At 42.0% G+C, this 18,215-nt stretch overlaps 2 protein-coding genes across 3 annotated transcripts in view; one reads left to right on the plus strand and one right to left on the minus strand.

Moving 5' to 3' along the window:
• Window positions 1-9,910, plus strand: part of cicb (capicua transcriptional repressor b) — a 35,293-nt gene extending 25,383 nt beyond the window's left edge. For both annotated transcript variants that reach the window (XM_079468643.1, XM_079468644.1), the window contains 12 exons: window positions 145-242; window positions 2,408-3,266; window positions 3,460-3,599; window positions 3,710-3,870; window positions 4,035-4,216; window positions 4,300-4,752; window positions 4,841-5,151; window positions 5,385-5,542; window positions 6,309-6,460; window positions 6,571-6,705; window positions 6,786-6,911; window positions 8,023-9,910. In XM_079468643.1, coding sequence (XP_079324769.1) covers window positions 145-242; window positions 2,408-3,266; window positions 3,460-3,599; window positions 3,710-3,870; window positions 4,035-4,216; window positions 4,300-4,752; window positions 4,841-5,151; window positions 5,385-5,542; window positions 6,309-6,460; window positions 6,571-6,705; window positions 6,786-6,911; window positions 8,023-8,309 — 3,062 coding nt within the window. In that variant the 3' untranslated portion in view covers window positions 8,310-9,910. The remainder of the gene's footprint in view (window positions 1-144; window positions 243-2,407; window positions 3,267-3,459; window positions 3,600-3,709; window positions 3,871-4,034; window positions 4,217-4,299; window positions 4,753-4,840; window positions 5,152-5,384; window positions 5,543-6,308; window positions 6,461-6,570; window positions 6,706-6,785; window positions 6,912-8,022) is intronic.
• Window positions 9,911-10,292: 382 nt separating this feature from the next.
• znf526 (zinc finger protein 526) lies at window positions 10,293-17,767 on the minus strand. The gene is made up of 8 exons (XM_079469596.1): window positions 17,373-17,767; window positions 15,633-16,006; window positions 15,384-15,544; window positions 15,199-15,306; window positions 14,326-15,116; window positions 14,110-14,236; window positions 11,222-12,805; window positions 10,293-11,124 (listed from the first exon to the last, which is right to left on the minus strand). The coding sequence occupies exons 2-8, from the start codon at window positions 15,886-15,888 to the stop codon at window positions 10,963-10,965; spliced, it is 3,189 nt and encodes a 1,062-aa protein (XP_079325722.1). The 5' UTR covers window positions 15,889-16,006; window positions 17,373-17,767; the 3' UTR covers window positions 10,293-10,962.
• Between the last annotated feature and the right edge of the window lie 448 nt (window positions 17,768-18,215).

Genomic DNA, 18,215 nt, shown 5'->3' on the forward strand with positions numbered 1-18,215 from the left:
TGAGTCATACTTCATCATCTCTGGTAGTTTTATTGGTCCTTAAATCTGTATGTTTTCTAAAAATAAGTGCTGATGTAATCCCTGATGATGGCAGTGTGTAATTCTGGTTTTAATGGCTGTTATTATACGTCATGTGTTACTCAGAGGACTCATACCCGGCAAGCTCCATTGACCTAAAGTGTAAGGAGAGGGTGACAGACAGCGACAGTGAAAACGGATCTGGAGATGAAGGAGAACGCAAGGTATCAGATTTGATGGCTTTTTTTATCCGTCTTATCTATGTAATCTTGTTTTACAACTGAATTGTTTTAAGGAAAAATACGGGGGGGGGTTAGGAGGGGTCTATTGACAGAAATGCAATAAAATATACAAAACTATTTCTTCAGAGGTGTATAAAGACCTTACGCAATGAATCATTATGTTTGTAATACCTTAGAATAAGCTATTTATATCATACAGAGCAGGCCTACATACATGGAATTCGCCGCCATGTTTTGTACAGCAGCCCTAAACTGAAAAACAACTCTACAATGTGCATTTCCTCTCCCTCTCCCCTGCGGTATAGTGGTGAAACGGACGGATCGTGCTCCACGGTAAAACGCTCTTTCTCTCCAGTTTCTGGATGAGTATAATATTAAATAAACAATGATCCTCAAAACTGCCCCGTCACATGGCTAATATTACAACAACAAATCTTGGTTCTAACAAAAAGAAAAACCAATGTTACTTACATACTGATCCGAATCAAAGCAACCTCTTCTGGAGTGATCTTTAGACGATTTTTCTCTCTGCTGGAAAGTATCTACATAGATATACAGTTGGTAAAATAAGTATTGAACACATCACCATTTTTCTCAGTAAATATATTTCACAAGGAGCTGTTGAAATGAAATTTTTACCAGATGTCTGTAACAAACCAAATAATCAATACATGCAAAGAAAACAAATAAGTTTAAAAATTAAGTTATGGATAATAAAACAGTTGCCTGTATGCACACTCACCACGCAAGACTCCGTTGCTGAAGAAAAAAGGTTGAAGTTCGATTAAAATTTTGCTGTACAAGACAAGCCTGGAAATACTGGGAGAATATAGTCTGGTCAGATGAGACTAAAATGTAACTCTTTGGATGCCATACTACACACCATGTTTGCAAAACACTATACCAACAGTAAAGTTTGGAGGTGGGAACATCATGGTGTGGGTCTGTTTTTCAGCATACGGCACTGGCAAACTTTGTATAATTGAAGGAAGGATGAATGGACAAATGTACAGAGACATTCTTGATAATAATCTGCTCACATCTACCAGAATGATGAAGATGAATTGAGGGTGGACATTTAAGCAAGACAATGATTCCAAACACACAGCCAAGGAAACACTCAATTGGTTACAGAGAAAGACAATAAAGCTGCAAGAATGGCCCAGCTTGAACTTGAATCCAATAGAACATCTATGGAAAAAACTAAAGATCAGAGTTCATAGAAGAGGCCCAAGGACACACCTGAGCAATGCATGCGACTAATTTCTTCATACAGGAGGTGTATTGAAGCTGTCATTACCAACAAAGGCTTTTGTACAAAGTATTAAATAAATTTCAGTTAGCTTGTTCAGTACTTTTTCCCTGTCTCATTCCATTTAATTATACATAACCTAGTTTGTGAACTTATTTGTTTGTTTTCTTTGTATGTATTGATTATTTGGACTGTTACTGAGATCTGGTGAAAATTTTACCCGCTGTATATGAGTATCTCTGCTAAAAGTCTTAGTAGCGCCAGTCCTAACGAGTCTCTGCTGGAAAGTCTTCGCTCCTGCCTGACTTTTATCCGTCTTTTTATACTTATATATTACATAAAATAAAAGTTCTGTGGACTTTCTACAGTCTTTCTAATGCACGCATGATCTCTTTGCTGCATCCACATGAGAAGACACGGCAACATCTTTCTGTACTGTGGTGGACACCGTCGTATTTGGACTGAAAGATTTGTTGCAAATCTATAATACAACGCTAGGGGCCGCTGTAAATCAAAAACTGCGCCTTTAAAGGAATAGTTCACCCCATGAATGTCATTAATATTTGTGTCACATGACTGATAACTATGTTTATTTACACTAGATACTGTAAACTTAACTGCAAATGATAGCAGGCATGGGGATATTTGGAGAGTTCGTTTTTTATTTTTATGAATATACCATATATTACATAAAACAAAATGTGTATTATTTATTTACAAACTGTATAGTGACATTTAGAACAATTTGTCCTCGGTAAACAACTTCAGTATATTTCCTAAGTTAATTATTAATGAATTTCACAAAAAGCTATTACATTTGTATTAACTGGGAAAGGTTCTGGATCGTTGCAAATGCTTTTTTAATTCTTCGGTTTCTCTTTTTGTCCTGCATCAGAGAGTTTTTACTCCAGTGATTTGCTCCTCGTCGTATGGTCCTAGTCATGGTCGCAGTGTGTCTCTGTCCTCCTACCCCACCTCCAGAAGATTCAACGATGCTCCCTTAAAGAGGAAGCGGATCATAGAAGGAGGTGATGGAGAACGAAGGGAAGTTGAAGGAAGCATGTCTCAGTCTCTCCCCCAGTCTTCCGTGGGTCAGTCCATCCTGGTCAGTTCTGGTGGGGTGGTATCCTCAGTACTAGGTGCAGTGAGAGTGGCGTCCACCGTCGTCACCAACGTGGTGCGTCCGGTCGTCAGCACGCCAGTGCCGATTGCCAGCAAATCCTCACACGACTGGAAACTTGCTCCACCCCAGACGCAACTTCTCCTCGGACCCGGCACCGCAGGAAATGCGTCGACACCTGCTGGAGGGGGTGGGTACTATTCCTCATCATCGCCCAGTCCTTTAAGTGCATCAGCGGGTCAAGGGGGACTGGTGACTAATCTAGTCTTGGGAGGTACGTTCCAAGCCCCGCCTGCTGTACAGCTTGTTACACCTCCTCAGCAAAACTCTGCCTCCCCTGCGTCGGCTTCACTTACTCATAGTAATGGTCCACTGCCCCTGCTGCAGCCGCACATTCTGCCCTCGGCCTCATTAGTGCCCTCATCAGGCCAAAAACCGATAACACAGGTTCAGTACATTCTACCTACCCTATCAACCAACAATCCCAGGAGCTCGTCCTCTCAGCAGGCCAGTCAGCCAACCAGTATCTTCACCCTACCTACAGCTCTTCCCACTCATGCCTCCCTGGCTAATGGGAAGCAGTCGGGGTATGTCTCCAATCCTGCCGTGGGAATGGTCAGTCCAGGAGCTAGAGGTGAGAATTCATATACTATATATATATATATTACAAAAATGTGTTGAACGCTTTATATTATTATGTATCAAACTCTTTTTCAATGTTTCAGAGCGTTTGGGTTATATGCACTTACTGTTCTCTATAGTTGTGCCAGATAAGACAATGTGTACAAGTCTCAGTTTTTTAACACTGTCTTTTTTTCTTCCTGCAGTGCAAACACAGTCACCAGTCTTGCAGGGCAAGATGCTGGTTCCCATGGCAACAGTGCGGGCTGCTCCTGCCCCTTCTCATCAGTTTCCCTTGATAGCCCCTCCTCTTCCTGTTCAGAATGGAGCACAGGCTGGAAGCAAGGTAAGATGTCAAACATAAAACGTTTAAAATTAACCAATAACATAAAATTAACATTTGTGTGTAATTAAAGTGACGGTTACTTGTAAGTCTAATCTCTGCTCTCCATCCAGATCATTCAGATCGCTCCCATGCCTGTTGTCCAATCGCAACTACCCTCTGCCGGACAAGTGCAACCTGGGAGCCCGTTCTCTGTTACTATGGCAACTGCTACAGTGGTCGCCCCAGGCTCTACCCCGTCTCAGACGGTGCTGCTACCGCCCCCACCTACAAGGTATAGCAAAAACACGATAGGCACACTTATCCTTACCTAGGAGCATACACTAACCCTCCCTCATACCACTCCTAAAGCACTGCACCACTAAAAAAAGAACCCTGACTTGCTTCTCTGGCTCTGAATGCTGCTTGATATTGTGAATATAACTTTCTCTCCCACAGAATCACTTATGTACAGTCCACTCCTGGGGTTCCCTCTCCTTTGCCATTTGCTCCCCCAACAACAGGCTCCTCCTCTCAGACTGCTTCAGGAACGCCTGGATCGGCTTATGTGCCATCGCCCATGGCAACTTTTGCAGCCATTGCTCATTCAGGACAGACTTTGGTGCAGCCACTGATCGCAGGTCAGTTTACTTCATGAACATTATTTTGATTTTGTTAATCGTGTTTTCCACTTTCAAACACGATTTTTTATTTGATTTTCTAGGTCAGCCATCACTGCTGGCCCCAGCCCAATCTCCCGGTGCCCCTCATGCTCCAGCCATCACTGCCATCTACACTCCCACAAGTGTAAATTTGGCGACTGGGGTGGTGTCCATGGGCACGGTGTCACCCAGTTTTGTGTACCCAGTGTCTAGTCCTTCTAGCCTATCCCCCCACATTCTTCCTAAACACACCACAACAACAACCTCTGTGACATCTGTGACCTCAGAAAGGCAGGGGAACGTGCCATCAAACTCTGAGCGTCAGTCGCACCAGGACCGGAAGCATCCCGACGGCATCTACCCACAGTCCTCTGACAGACAGCCAGAGAAGGTCTCTCTCTCTCAGAGTGAGAAATCGTTCCAGGTCCCCAGTAAAACCAGCAGCTCATCTGCGCCCCCACCAGGCTCATCAGTGCCACTGCAGCCTGGGAGCCCTGCTCCACTCTCTCATTCTGGTATGAGTGTACATGAAGAATCAACAAAAAGAGCTAAAGTTCTTTTCTTAATAGTAAGTGATAGAATCCGTCTTCTCTCTTTCAACAGGGAGTGCTCCTGGGACTCCAAAACTGATCACAGCAAGGCCTCCTCAGAAGGTAAAAGCCACAGTGGCCAACATCCCCGTGGGCAGCTATGATGGAGGAGGGAGAGGAAAAGAGAGAGACAGGGAGAAAGAGAGAGAACGAGAAAAGGATAAAGAGAGTGGGAGTCGATTCACATTTGACATAGACAAAGCAAGTGAGACGAACTCTCCTGCTGCCGTCCCACCTGAGGAGGGGACAGTGGAACGCACCGCCCACCCTGGAGTGGAGGGTGGTGCCACCAGCGGGCTTGGCAAAGAGGCAAACGTCAAAGAGGTTGGGTCCAAACCTGACTGTATTGTCACCAATAAAATGGTTGAATATTAATTGAGTAGTTTTAAAATAACTTTTTGTTAATTTATATGTATTTATTAGTAATTTTGTATTATTTATTAATCATTCTTTGAGATAAAAAAATCTGACATCTGTGAAGCCAGTTGTGATAGAGAATGAGTAAGGCGGCCTTTATGAGTAACTTTGTCACTCTTCTCACTTTTTCAATGACCCAGGCTGAATGGAAGGACTCCCGCCCTTCCTCTCCGTTACCTCCTCCCTCTGGATCAGATTCTGCCCCACCTCAACCTCCCAGTGATAACGACGCACCACCCACTAAAAAAGTCAAGGCCCGCCCTCCACCACTTAAACGGCCATTTGATTCAGTTGACAGGTGTGTTTCATGAAATATGACATTTTTATTGCTTTATCCTTACTCATCTGTACTCATTACAGCATATGTTTGTAGGAATTTATCTCAATGACACGAATCATATTGTGGAGTCTACTAATCTGAGTCTCAGACAACTAGTTTTATGTTGCTAGGTGACCACCAGACCAGCTGTCCTGTCAGTCAAGCATTATAGCACGAGCGCTCTAGTTGCTGTTAACTGTCATATTTTCAGAAACTTTTCAAGCAACTGTAAAGTTCTGTCAGCACATTGGAAGGTCCGCCTCTCCTTTCATTTGATTGGACAATAGGAAATTACGTCAAGCGCTTTTCTGCTCAGAGTTTAGTCAACTTCAGGTGCTCTTCAGGTGCTTAGAGCGCTCTACCAAAAACGTGACGTGCCTGGCGTGCGAAACACTCCCTTCCAACTGAAACAATCAAAAAACGCGTTCTGTCTCCTTAGTATTGATTTTGACTTTCTAGTATTAGAATTGTTTTTTAGTATTGCTTTAATGACAGCATGCTCTCAATCTTCAAAAAAAAATATTTTTTCCAATTAGTATTTGAAAATATTTCAATAAAAATCTTGTGGTCCTTTTAGAATCAAGTAATCACACATCTTGTACAAAAATTTGGTGTTACATTTGGTGACCTTGACAAAATAATGCAATAAGTTATTTCTTTCTTCATTTTATATAATAAGATGTTAGACAAAAATCCTATATATACGTTTAAGTCCTAGATATTAAGTGTGGTTTCATGTTTACAGGGTCCTGTCAGACGTGTACTTTGAGGAGCGCTTTGCAGAGCTGCCTGAGTTCCGGCCAGAGGAGGTTCTGCCCTCTCCGACCCTGCAGAGTCTCGCAACCTCCCCGCGTGCCATATTGGGCAGCTACCGCAGAAAGAGAAAAAACTCAACCGGTGAGAGTAAAATTCAGTATAATGTATATGTTAAATAAAACAAAATAAAGTCCTGTCTTGTGTGTATCAAAATAAAAAAATTAACAAACCCTCAATCCTACTGTATGCAGACCTGGACTCATCCACAGAAGATCCTATCTCTCCTAAAAGGAAAAGCCGTCGCAGATCCAGCTGCAGTTCAGAGCCCAGCACACCTAAAAGTGCTGCTAAGTGTGAGGGGGACATTTTCACCTTTGAAAGGCCAGGTAATGTATTGTCCCCATCAAAACCTTTTTAAATGATTATCTTATTGGTTGTCCCAACCTTCTCTTTCTCTCTGGTGCAGATGAAGAGGATATGCTGGGGGAGCTAGAGTTTGATAAGGTGCCGTACTCCTCCCTTAGGAGGACTCTTGATCAAAGGAGAGCTCTTGTCATGCAGTTATTTCAAGAGCATGGATTCTTCCCCTCAGGTGATGAATATACTTGTGTAGCAGTGTAACTCGCACACAGTAGAATAATGACCTATTAAAAATCATTTTATTAAAAACAAATTGATGTTATGGAACAATAAGATTCATTCGATTAGATCAGTCATGGACCAGATCTGTTTCAAAAAGCCGGAGGAAAGGTAATTACAGTTTATAAAAATATAATTATTAAAACATTTTTGTTCATTAAAATCAAATAATTGAAAGATCTAAATATGTTCTTAACAAACTGAAACTGAATGAATATTAGAAATGTTGAACCATTAAATTCATTAAGGGGGCTTATTTCACGATAACAGCCAGCTGCTTGTACATTATCCCGCTTATTACTCGGTATTTGCCACATGAGAAAAAACTGGACATGAAATATTTTATTAGCTTATTTTTACAGAATGCAGACCTTCCGCGAGGAAATGCCGTTTACTTTTGGTTTTATGGTTAAAAAAAGAACGTTCAAACTTCATGAACAGGCAATGTAAATATAATGTCATTTATGTTATTAAAAGTATTTATATTTAATTTGTCAAAAAAACCTGTCAAAATGATTTGCTGCATCCAGGTTACTGTGTGTTGGTTTTGAGAGGTTGTTATCTGAGAATAACGATCCTGCAAATGTCACGAATTGTCGTGTTAGTTTAGATTTATTTCCAGTTATTACAAACAAATCTAAACTAAAACGACAATTTAAAATGGTAATAAAACCACAGTTAAAATATAAAATACTACAGTGACGCTGGTATTCAAAACATTTCAGGTTACAATGTGAACTGTAAAATTTTGTAAGCTACAAAGTTACTGACGGTTTATGGATTCTTGGTTAAAAGAAGAATAAAAGTCATATATCATGTCTAGGAGCATATTTTATCAGGATTTTCTGTGTGCATAATTCACAAGTAGCAATATTGCATTAACAGTATTATGTAAAGTATGATTAACAGTACTAATGTACAGAGTCCAAGAAACTGAGGTTGTCAAGAAAATAATAAAAGTTAAAAAAATGTTTTTTACATTAGACAATTAGCAGTAAGCTCTCTTTCAGTTTCTTCCTGACTTATGGTTTCTTTCTCCTGCCTCTCTCCCTCTGAATCAACAGCTCAAGCTACTGCTGCGTTCCAGGTGCGATATTCTGACATCTTCCCCACAAAGGTGTGCTTACAGCTCAAGATCCGTGAGGTCCGACAGAAGATCATGCAGACGGCAGCTCCATCAGAATCGACCGCCTCAGACCCCTCTTCATTACCGGGACCTTCCGGGGCAGCGAAGGAGGCCGGCGAAGGAGGAGGGATGGATCCGCTGGAAAAAGAAGCAGAGCGAGATGTTGAGCAGAACAGCCCAGAGGAGCCCAGAAACGCAGGCGATTCACAGGACTCCACCAGATGAGGTTATTGGACCGCTGGAAAGAAAGTTTTGAGACCAGATCTCTCCCATCCATATCTGCATCATTAGCATTCTCGTCTCTGTTATGACCAGTTCTGAAGGACGTAGAGAGAGAAAGCAAGAGCAGACATTTCACGTAAATTGAGCAGAGGGGAGATGCCTCAAAACCGTTTGGGGTGTGGAAACCTATTTCCTCAGTATTTTATGTTACTTAAGAGACCTTAAAGATTTCAAATGACTTATCAATTTAAAGACAATTGCATACGCCGCAGTGCACCGTCTTGAATATACACACTTGAATTTACAGCATAATATTAGTCATTAGGCTTCCTTTGGATTTTGAGGATTGTGGGCTAGTCCCTGTATACCAGTGAAGTCGTGCTGCTGAAGTCTCTAGAAGGCGGGACGCGTGAAGGCACCCAATCCCTTTCAGACCGAGTTGTGTTTTTATGGCCTGATTGGCAGTAGCTTGGCTACAGGTTTTTTAATGGCTCGTGAGTTACTGCCGGTCATTGTGAGGCTGGCCTCCATTGGTCGAAATTAAGAGATAATGAAGACTTTCATATATATTTTATTTTCTTCTGTGGTGTTTAGATTTTTGAGGACTTCATGGATAGCTTTGTTAAGGCACTGAATACCTTTAATGAGGGACTTGTTCTGAACTGTGCGCTGCCATTCGAAAACCTTTCATCCTATGATTGGCTGTTGTGGTTGTCAATCAAACTGGAGTCATTCCAAAGCTTCTGATTGGCTGGCCATGAAGGAAAAAGGTAATGGAAGGGAAGTCAACAGGCACATTATTGCCATTGATTTAAGTTTTTCCATATATTAAGAGATTCCATGTATTTCAACATTTCTTTCCCTGCCTTTTTTATTCAACTTTCATGAGCTGGTGAAGCACGGAGCAAGGAGAATTTACTATAACAATTTTATTAACTTGATTTTCAACATGTAATTCTACAAGTTATGTTATAACATTTCTCATTATTACTGTTCTTATTAATGTTTCGTTATTGTTGTGGATCTGATCCTATATATACTGTATTCCTATTAATATACTCTTTCTTTAGCAGAATCAGAGGGATTGACTGTCCCTTTTATAGGCACTTCCACTACTTTCTTTAACATTATAGTGAATTGTTAACATTTAGGTGTTTTTCTCCCTAACCAGGAAGTCATTACATAGGCTTTTGTTGTCTGACACAACCAAGCTTCTTTCTGGAATACACACATTTCTTAAATGCACCACTTACATTCCTCCCCTTCCTCATTCCTCTCTGTCACTTTATCATTCTTTCCACTATCACTTTCGGCTGTGAGGTGGGACCGAAGGCATCAGTGGTGACCTTCTCCTGCAGCGCTGGTCTTTGTTGTACATTAATACAGAAGAGTCCAAAGACTCGATACCAGAATAAAGAGCATCACTAAAAGAAACAAAGCCAGTGCAGAAAATGACATTGTAAAACAAAAGAGAAATAAATATGATTATAAACTTTTCTTACTGTGTTACTTTGTTTGGCTGATTTACATATCCAAGACTTTATACAGATAAGCTCTACATTTGTAACTATCTCTCATTATACGAATAAATAGATGTTCAAAGTAAAAAAACAGACTATTTTTACTTATAATATAATTGTTCAAGTTAATAGTTTGTGTTTGTGTGTGAATGATGTTCTAATGACCAATCAACAAGGTTCACTTTATATTTTGTGTGCACTTAAACGAACTGTTTGGCTGCTCCATTTAAAAAAATACTTTGCATACTTCATACACCCACTGACTCAAGCTATCGGTTATTCATCAAAGGATGGGTAATGAAAATGTCTTTCTTTGTTCATCTGGCCCAAAATGAAGATCTTTTAAATGTGAGAGGACAATGGACTAGATTGCCACTTGCCAAGCTTAATGGATTATATTATAGTTTGCGTTTACCAAACTCATTCGTAGCCTTCAGAACTCTTTAAATACACTGCACAACTCACGTGGATTCATTTGATTTAATGATGCTTTTGTGTTTTAGAAGTCTTTTGAAGCTTGAGGAGAGGCAATCCCAGACTATCAGCATACTGCAGACTATATAGTGTTGTAAGAACTGCACACCTTCAAAAACCAATCCAAGAGACGAATACAAACTCTTTAAATTTATTAACACCTCAAAGTCATCATACTAATGATAAAAAAATGCTAGAAATAACGTTCAGTGTACGGACAGAGAGGTGTGATACTGTATGAAACACATTTGACCATCGCAGTAATGACCTGTCAAGTGGTTCTTGAGTCCTTAAGCAATCATTTGCCGTTTCTGGTACATCCTAAGAACTGCCGATCAGAATGTTCAATGTTCAAATGTTGGTCGACAGCCATCTTGCCACAGACTGAAATCTCTTCAGTTGTGTGCTCTAGGCTGTCACAATCCACACTATTTCTGCCCACCTCTTGGGAAAAAGAGAAAATATGCATGAAAACGGATCTGAGAGAATCATTCGAGTGGGCGTTTTGTGATACACTTCAATGGAAGTAAATTCAATCATCGTCTCAGACAGGTTACTTCAATCAGTCCTAGCATCACTTCTGATTATCTTTTTCTGTCATCTTCCAGTTTTGAAGATGGTCCCTAAAGGCTGCTAGAATGTTGCATGATGCTTCACTCGTTTCACATTAACTGCATGTTGTCAACAGTGATGGTCTCCATGTTAATGCCGCCCTCCATGGCGGTGTGGTACAGCTCAATGGCCTCTGCCAGGTCTCCACTCGTCTCTATAATGGCTATTGGCTCCCCAAACTCATTACACATAATAGTTGGAGTGCCTTGAGTCTGAAATAGAAACAAAAATCTTAGTTTTACAAATGAACTGTATCTACACACTGCATTTACAGACCTATACTTGCATACATAAGTACCAGCTGCCTACCTGTGTCAGGTTAGATGTCTGTATCTGATAGACTTGGGACTGTCCGAGCTGCATCCCCTGCTGGCAAAGCGCTGGTACTGCCGAAGCAAGATCTATCTCAGAAGCATCCACGACAGCAAAGATTGCTGTATTAGCTTCTGCACCAGCTTCCACATTTTTCTCTGAGTCCTCTTGCTTTTGAGTGCGATTGTGGGTCTTACGATGGTTCCTAAGGTTCGATACGGTCCTGAAAGTCTTTCCGCATTCAGCACAAGCATGCGGCCTCTCGCCGGTGTGTGTTCGCCGGTGTTCTGCCAGATGCATGCTTTGCACAAAGCCTTTGTCACAGAATTCGCAGCGAAACGGTCGCTCGCCCGAATGCGTGCGAAGATGCTCGCGCAGGTGCGTGTTTTGACGAAACCGCTTGTAACAGATGGCGCAGGGATACGGCCGCTCGCCAGTGTGAACTCTTTGATGCAGTGTAACACTTGAGGCAGAAACAAATAGCTTTCCACATACTAGGCAGGGATGGGACTTTCCAGTAGAGGCAGAGCCTCGAGGCCTGCCAGGACCGAGGCCGTGGCTTAGCTGGTGCAAGCGAAGATTTGCAGGTGAGTTGAGGCGCTTGCCACAGATAGGGCAATCCAGATTGGGTCTTACTGTTGAAGTGGTGTGTTGTTGTTCAGCCCCGTCTGTCGATTGCTGCTGACAAGATGCTGCTTGGGAATCTTGAAAGAGGCTGTGTGGGGCTGTTAGGTTGGGATGGTCCTCCAGGCAATGCAGGTCTCGTTGGCGTTTCCGCAAGAACCCTTCAGAACAGTGCGGGCAGGGGTATGGTGCTGGTGACCCCGGGTGGTGAAGAAACCGATGAGCCACCAGTTTAGCAGGACGGATAAACGAGGCAGAGCAGTCTGGACAGGGCAAGGGCTTGGCATTGCCGTGAAGATGCTGACGGTGTTGACGGAGATTGGAAGATTGGCTGAACGCTTTGTGGCAAATGTCACACCTGTACGGACGGACCCCTGTGTGCGTGAGTCCATGGCGGGAAAGATTAGCAAGAGAGGAGAAGGTCTTTCCACACACGCTGCACTGGAACGGACGCTCGCCAGTGTGAGTGCGCAGGTGGTTCCGCAGGTGGATCTGCTTCTTGAAAAGTTTCCCGCAGATGTTGCAATTAAAGCGTCTTTCAGCGGTGTGAGCTGTCCTGCGATGTCGCAACAAGCGGACATGGGAGGAGAATCTTTTTTTACAAGTGGGACACGGGAATTTTAGATCTTCCTCTCCAGCAGGATTCTCCAGCAGGCATTTACTTTCCTGCTTCCCGCTTTTTTCCACATTGCCAGTAGTTGAATGGTTTGGGTCACATGTTTGCATCTTTACTTGATTTTGGGTTTGCTCTGTGTTTGAGAGTTTAGCATGAAGTCCGTTCTCTGATGGCTCCGCAGACGGGGGGACCACAGTAATACCTTCAATGACAACAGGACCCGTTTCATTGGGACCTTTCACAGGAGACGTTGGCAGTTCTTGTCTGTCTTTCTTCCAAGCAGCCTCTCGTTCTCTTGCTCTTTGGATAATGGAGAGGGATGACTGCTTGGCCAGAACAAACTACAAAGGGGAGAAGTTAATCCTGTCAATATGATTCTATTGCCATTCATTTAATTGTTTGCTTATTAATAAAGGAATAGTTCACCCAAAAATAAAAATTCTGACATAATTTGCTAACCTAGTTGTTCCAAATCTGTATACATTTCTTTGTTCAGAAGAACACAGAGAAAGATATTTGGAAGAATGCTTTGACCAACCAGAGTTGGATTTAAAATAAAATGTTTGTTCGGTTGAACACAAAAGAAGATGTGTATAGATATTTTCAAGCAATACTAGGGTAATTTTGAAAAGTCAATAAGGGCCAAGAACTGTTTGGTTACAAGCTTTCTTCCAAAGAGTGTCAACAGATATAAGCATGTTAAATTTAAGACCATTTTAATGTCACTTTATATTAAATTTAAGACCAAACCTGCGATGGACATACAAATTCTAATACATATATATTTCATTTAAAGTCAATATTTCGTTCATAAGGTAAGTAACAATAGCCGTTTATTTTGCGGAGTATATACACATCCAGCCGATTGTAATGTTAACCCTGCTTCGCGTCAGGCCCCTGTGGGGTTTCCTCTGCAATATCAGCGGCTGTACATTAACCATTACATACAATATAAAAACAGTGGAAAAGAACCTTGTAATCTGCAGGAGGCCTTTCACATGCACATTGCTTCCCTCTGTGCCTGTGTGATTCCACCGACCTCGGTGTCCATACAGAGTTTAAGACATCTCCAAAAAACTAAACAGTTTGCCTCGTGGACATTTCCAAGCACGAGAACTCATCGTTCTAGCCATTTTATATTGTTCACTTATATTTGAACAATTTAAACTAGCTAGGATGCCGAAAGCTAGCTGTACTTCAACCTGTGTTCTGTGACCTCAGCTCTCCATGATGACTCAGACACTATCGTGGGTAGAAAAGTCTTAGGTCTGTTCAATGATTTTAAACAGTCATTTGGCCATCTGACGGAAAGATTTTTGCCTAAATCTGACCCAAATATTTAAGAATCTGAATTTAATACTTTTTAAGACTTTTAAAGGCCTTATATTAGGAAAACTGTATTTAAGACTTTTGAGGTGTCTGTCCAAATAACGTTCTCTGTGTTCAACCAACAAAATAAATATATACAGATTTGGTACAACTAGAGAGTGAGTAATTCATGACAGTATTTTTATTTTTGGGTGAACTATTCCTGAAGTAAGTATTCTGTATTCTTCTGCCACACTAACTTTTAGTTTAAACTAGCAACAACTTTTAATGGAGCAAAAAGTTTCAAAGCATCTCCTTCATTAAAACCAACTGTTACCTGAGAGTCTTGCACCACTGGCTCACGGAGTTTGTGAGTGCGGCGATGGTACAGGAATTTGGTCATGTTAGTGAAGGTTTTGGCACAAAACGGGCATCTGTGCAGTGGTTCAGATGTATGAGTTTTCCTAAAATGAGACAAAAATAAGCATTCAGATCTAGATTTTGTGATGAGGAAGAACACAAATCCCAAGAAATTTTGAATGCGTGTCAGTACCTGTGTATCATAAGTGTCATTTCTGTGGTAAAACCATGCCCACAGTCCACACACAGAAAACGTGCCTCACCCGAGTGTGTGCGCATGTGTGTCTGTAGCGACACCAATTTCTTAAACACTTTATCACACTCCGGACACTCGTGAGTTCCTTGCTCATGCACCCGAATGTGTGCCGCAAGCCGATTGGCTGTGGTGAACGTTCTGTTGCACTCCTCACACTGAAGACTGCTGGGAGACGCAGGAGATGTCAGGCCCTGACCATCGGAGCGGGTGGCTTGTGCATACCTCCCTACAGTTACTCTGCCCCCTTTACTGCCCTCTTCTGATCCATTGCTTCTTCTTTCGTCCTCCCGAGCCACAGAGCTGTCTTCATACCCCACCATCACCCCAGTGCCCCCACTCTCCTTGTCCTGGCCTAAGAAGTGCTCCCCCTGGTGTTGAAGAAAATCCTCTGGTGTGCTGAATAGCAGATTACACTCAGAACATTCATAAGGATGGATGATTAAAATTTCCTCTTCTTCCTTCTTTAACGTGTTCACCTGACCCGAAGCCGGAAGAAGGCTCAGAGTGGTCAGGTTGTCCAACCTAATAGGATCAGCATGTAAGAGGGGGGCGAGGAGTTTGGCTTTGCAAAGGGAACTCGAGGCAGTCCCATCAGCAATAGCTTGGGCAGAGCAGAACTGTAGGCGGAGCATAGCGGAGGAGGTGCCAGTTAAGGAAGCGTTTGCCGGAAGTAGCACAGCTCTGGCAGGGGCTGCGGACTCAGATGGAGTTTCTTGATTTCGAAGAGCCTGAAAAGTAACCACAGTTGGTGTAACAGGTGCCACCAAGAATAACAAATTGTGTGGATATCTGTGTAAAGGTGGAACAGACCTGGGCAAGGGTTAGTATCTGGCCTGCCCTTTGCTCATCCAGAACAAGATTCTGCACATTGTGCGACTGAAGCTGAGTGACCGAGCCATCCGGCTGAAGAACAAATTCCTGAATCAGAAAACAAGAGAAATTCAGACACAGCAAAGAAGACCTTCGCAACAGTGTGTTTACGTGTGTGTACTTACAGTTTCAGTACTCAAGGTGCTATGGGTACTGCTTCTGCTATGTGACTGCCTGTGTGCCATCCAAAGTTCAGGTGTGTCAAAGAGAGCCAGGCATTCCAGACACTGGTACTGGATTGGCACTTCCCCACTGGCACCACCCACCTCTGTGACCTCACAGAGCTCTGAAAATAATGCATTAGCTCAATTACAAAAATGTGTTCCCACATGCACAGCACAAGCTTTAAAGCCATGTCAAATCCACACACTCACCCTGCCCTGCCTCCCTCATGTGCAGCTCCTGGTGTGCCAGTAGTTCATCTGGATTCCTGAGGATGGCTCCACACTCCAGACACTGATACTGGCTCTCTCCCGTCTCATAATCTTCATGGCTGGGCAGGACTTCTGTTTCATCCCCTTCGGCTCCAGTGTGGATCTGCTGGTGCACCAGCACGTCTTCCAACGTATTAAAAAGCTGCTGGCACTCACTGCACATATACTGATGCTCTATATACTCCTGGTCACTCATGGTAAAGCAGGCAGGAGGTAATATGCAAAGATGCGGTGCTGTGTGACCATAGGTAGATGTTATGAGGCACAATGACTGAGTTCAGTACACATTACTTTGCCAGATATGAACCTGTAACCTGAAAAAAATACAAATATGTCAGAATACAATAGACACATGTATACCCCCCAAAAATGTAATTGACATGTATTGATTTAGCAGACATTTTATCCAAAGCGACTTACGGAGAGTTCACGGAGCAATAATACAAAAGGTGCTAATACAAAGTTATTAAATTCTGCTTAATTCTTAATTCTGATTGGCTGAGGAACGTTCAAAGCGTGCGCATCTTTTTCTGTCAAACGCACACCTATGAACTAGTTCCAGATCTGTCGACCGAATTACAGTTCGCTATCACTGCGCCAAGTTTAAACAACAGAAAGGTTATAGTGAAGCCTACAGGCCATCGCCGCACACAGCACCCTGCTCTTGATCTGACGTTAATAATGGAAAAGTTTACTGTTATTGTGATCTTGTTTTTTGTAATGCTGATGACACAAACAATACGAGGAATACATCATATTCTTATCACTGGCTTTTCTGTCACGTTACCGCTCATTCACTCACTCTCACACACACACACACACACACACACACACACCCATCACGTAGCCTGCCTCCGAGTCCGTTCGCTCATGGACGCTTGAAATGAGATGCGCAAGAAAGTAGTCCTACCACCAAGAGCATTTACAAGACGATAACATGACAAACGTTGACATTAAACATTTGAACATTGTCCTGTGGTGTGGTAACCGTGGTATAAGCGGAATAATTGACTCCGGTCTGTACAATCCAATGCAGCATTACCCCCTCGGGCTGGTCCACAAACTTTCGAATAATTGAACGGCCCGTCATCAATAATTCCTTACTTGATAATACACATTAAACTAGTCATTTTATAATGCTGGTCATACTGATTTCTCATATTTTAATCTGAAGACTATGAATATATGGGTAGTTGACAAATTAATATACTGTATGTGTGTCCTAGGGTGTGACAGCAAAAACTGTTAATAATATGATATTTTACATGATTCATATTTATAATGCAAAATGGCATAAGAGATATACATCTTCTTTGTTTGTTTTTTCGCACATTAACGGTATATTTTTCACTAACCGTGTTTAAATGATAAAATATTAATAATACACTACAATAATATTAATAATATGTGGTAACAATGATTTTTTGTTGTCTTAATATTATAATAATCTCTCTCTCTCTATGATATATACACTATATATACACTATACTTACTTCAATAGTAACACCACGACAAATAATTTTACCACATACTTTTATACTATGACGTCATTATTAATATTTCTATTTTAGTCCACATTTTTATGTTAATAGGAAATGACAGTGTGCGGGTTTTTTTTGGTTTGCTTTATATGAAGACTGACCCTGACAAAATAAATGTATAAACATACACGGTGCTTACCTTGTGGCGAGCAGTTGGCGGCGCTCTACAGTTTTTGCCAGAGCTGACGGAGCGCACCGCGGTCTCCTGAGCGAGTCACCCCGCTCCACGGCGGTCGTCAGGCGGCGCTCTTCACTTTTCCCCGCAGGTCTAAGAGCGCTGAGAGAGGCCTTCTTTCCCCCAACCGTTTCCGAGCCTTTCTTCGCGCGCTGCAGCAGGGCGATCCCTCGTGCTGCTCTTCTCTGCCCGGCCTAAGCTTTCCCGTGTTTAGAATGCCTTTCTTACCGAAACGAAGCAATAATATTCTGCGCGACCTCCTGTTTGTTTATATATTTTGATATAAATGCGATCATGGACGTGGAATTGCACCGTTTGTCTGGCCTCTGTTCCTGGCTCTGTGCGCGCTACTCCGCCTCAAGGGGGTTCGCATGTGGCTCGAGGAAGCCGGTGATTGGATGAACGGGCTGTCTGTCAAACTAAACGTCTTGATGGACAGCCTAGTGGTTTGATAATACTTATAGAGTTTGGCTTCTATTATATGAAATGTGACTGTGTTAAATATGGCGATGCACTGGATCAGACAATTAAAAAAGATTTTAACGCCTCTTAACAATTTTATCAGTGAGACTGACCCGTTTTTCTCAACATTCTCTTCTCGCATAGACAATCGGATATTTTTTATGTCTGGAGGAAATAACATCAAAACGTTGTTCATTATACCACATTTGTAAACTGAAGTGTCGATAAAAGACTTCTAAAAAATATTCTAGTGATATGATCATAGATTCATACATTTTTCTGTGATTTAATTGACAAGATAGATAATACAAATAAGAAGTAACTTAGAAGTATATTTTTAGATTT

Source organism: Barbatula barbatula (genome assembly GCF_947034865.1).
Source record: "Barbatula barbatula genome assembly, chromosome: 12".
NCBI classification, from domain to species: Eukaryota; Metazoa; Chordata; class Actinopteri; order Cypriniformes; family Nemacheilidae; genus Barbatula; species Barbatula barbatula.

Bases quoted from the DNA above. Each gene is read 5' to 3' on its own strand.
- znf526 (XM_079469596.1), bottom strand. From the start codon at position 15,888: ATGAGTGACCAGGAGTATATAGAGCATCAGTATATGTGCAGTGAGTGC. The intron at 14,237-14,325 runs GTACTGACACGC...GTCTCATTTTAG, and splicing joins ATGACACTTATGATACACAG to GAAAACTCATACATCTGAAC. The intron at 12,806-14,109 runs GTAACAGTTGGT...TCCCCTTTGTAG, and splicing joins CAGTGGTGCAAGACTCTCAG to TTTGTTCTGGCCAAGCAGTC.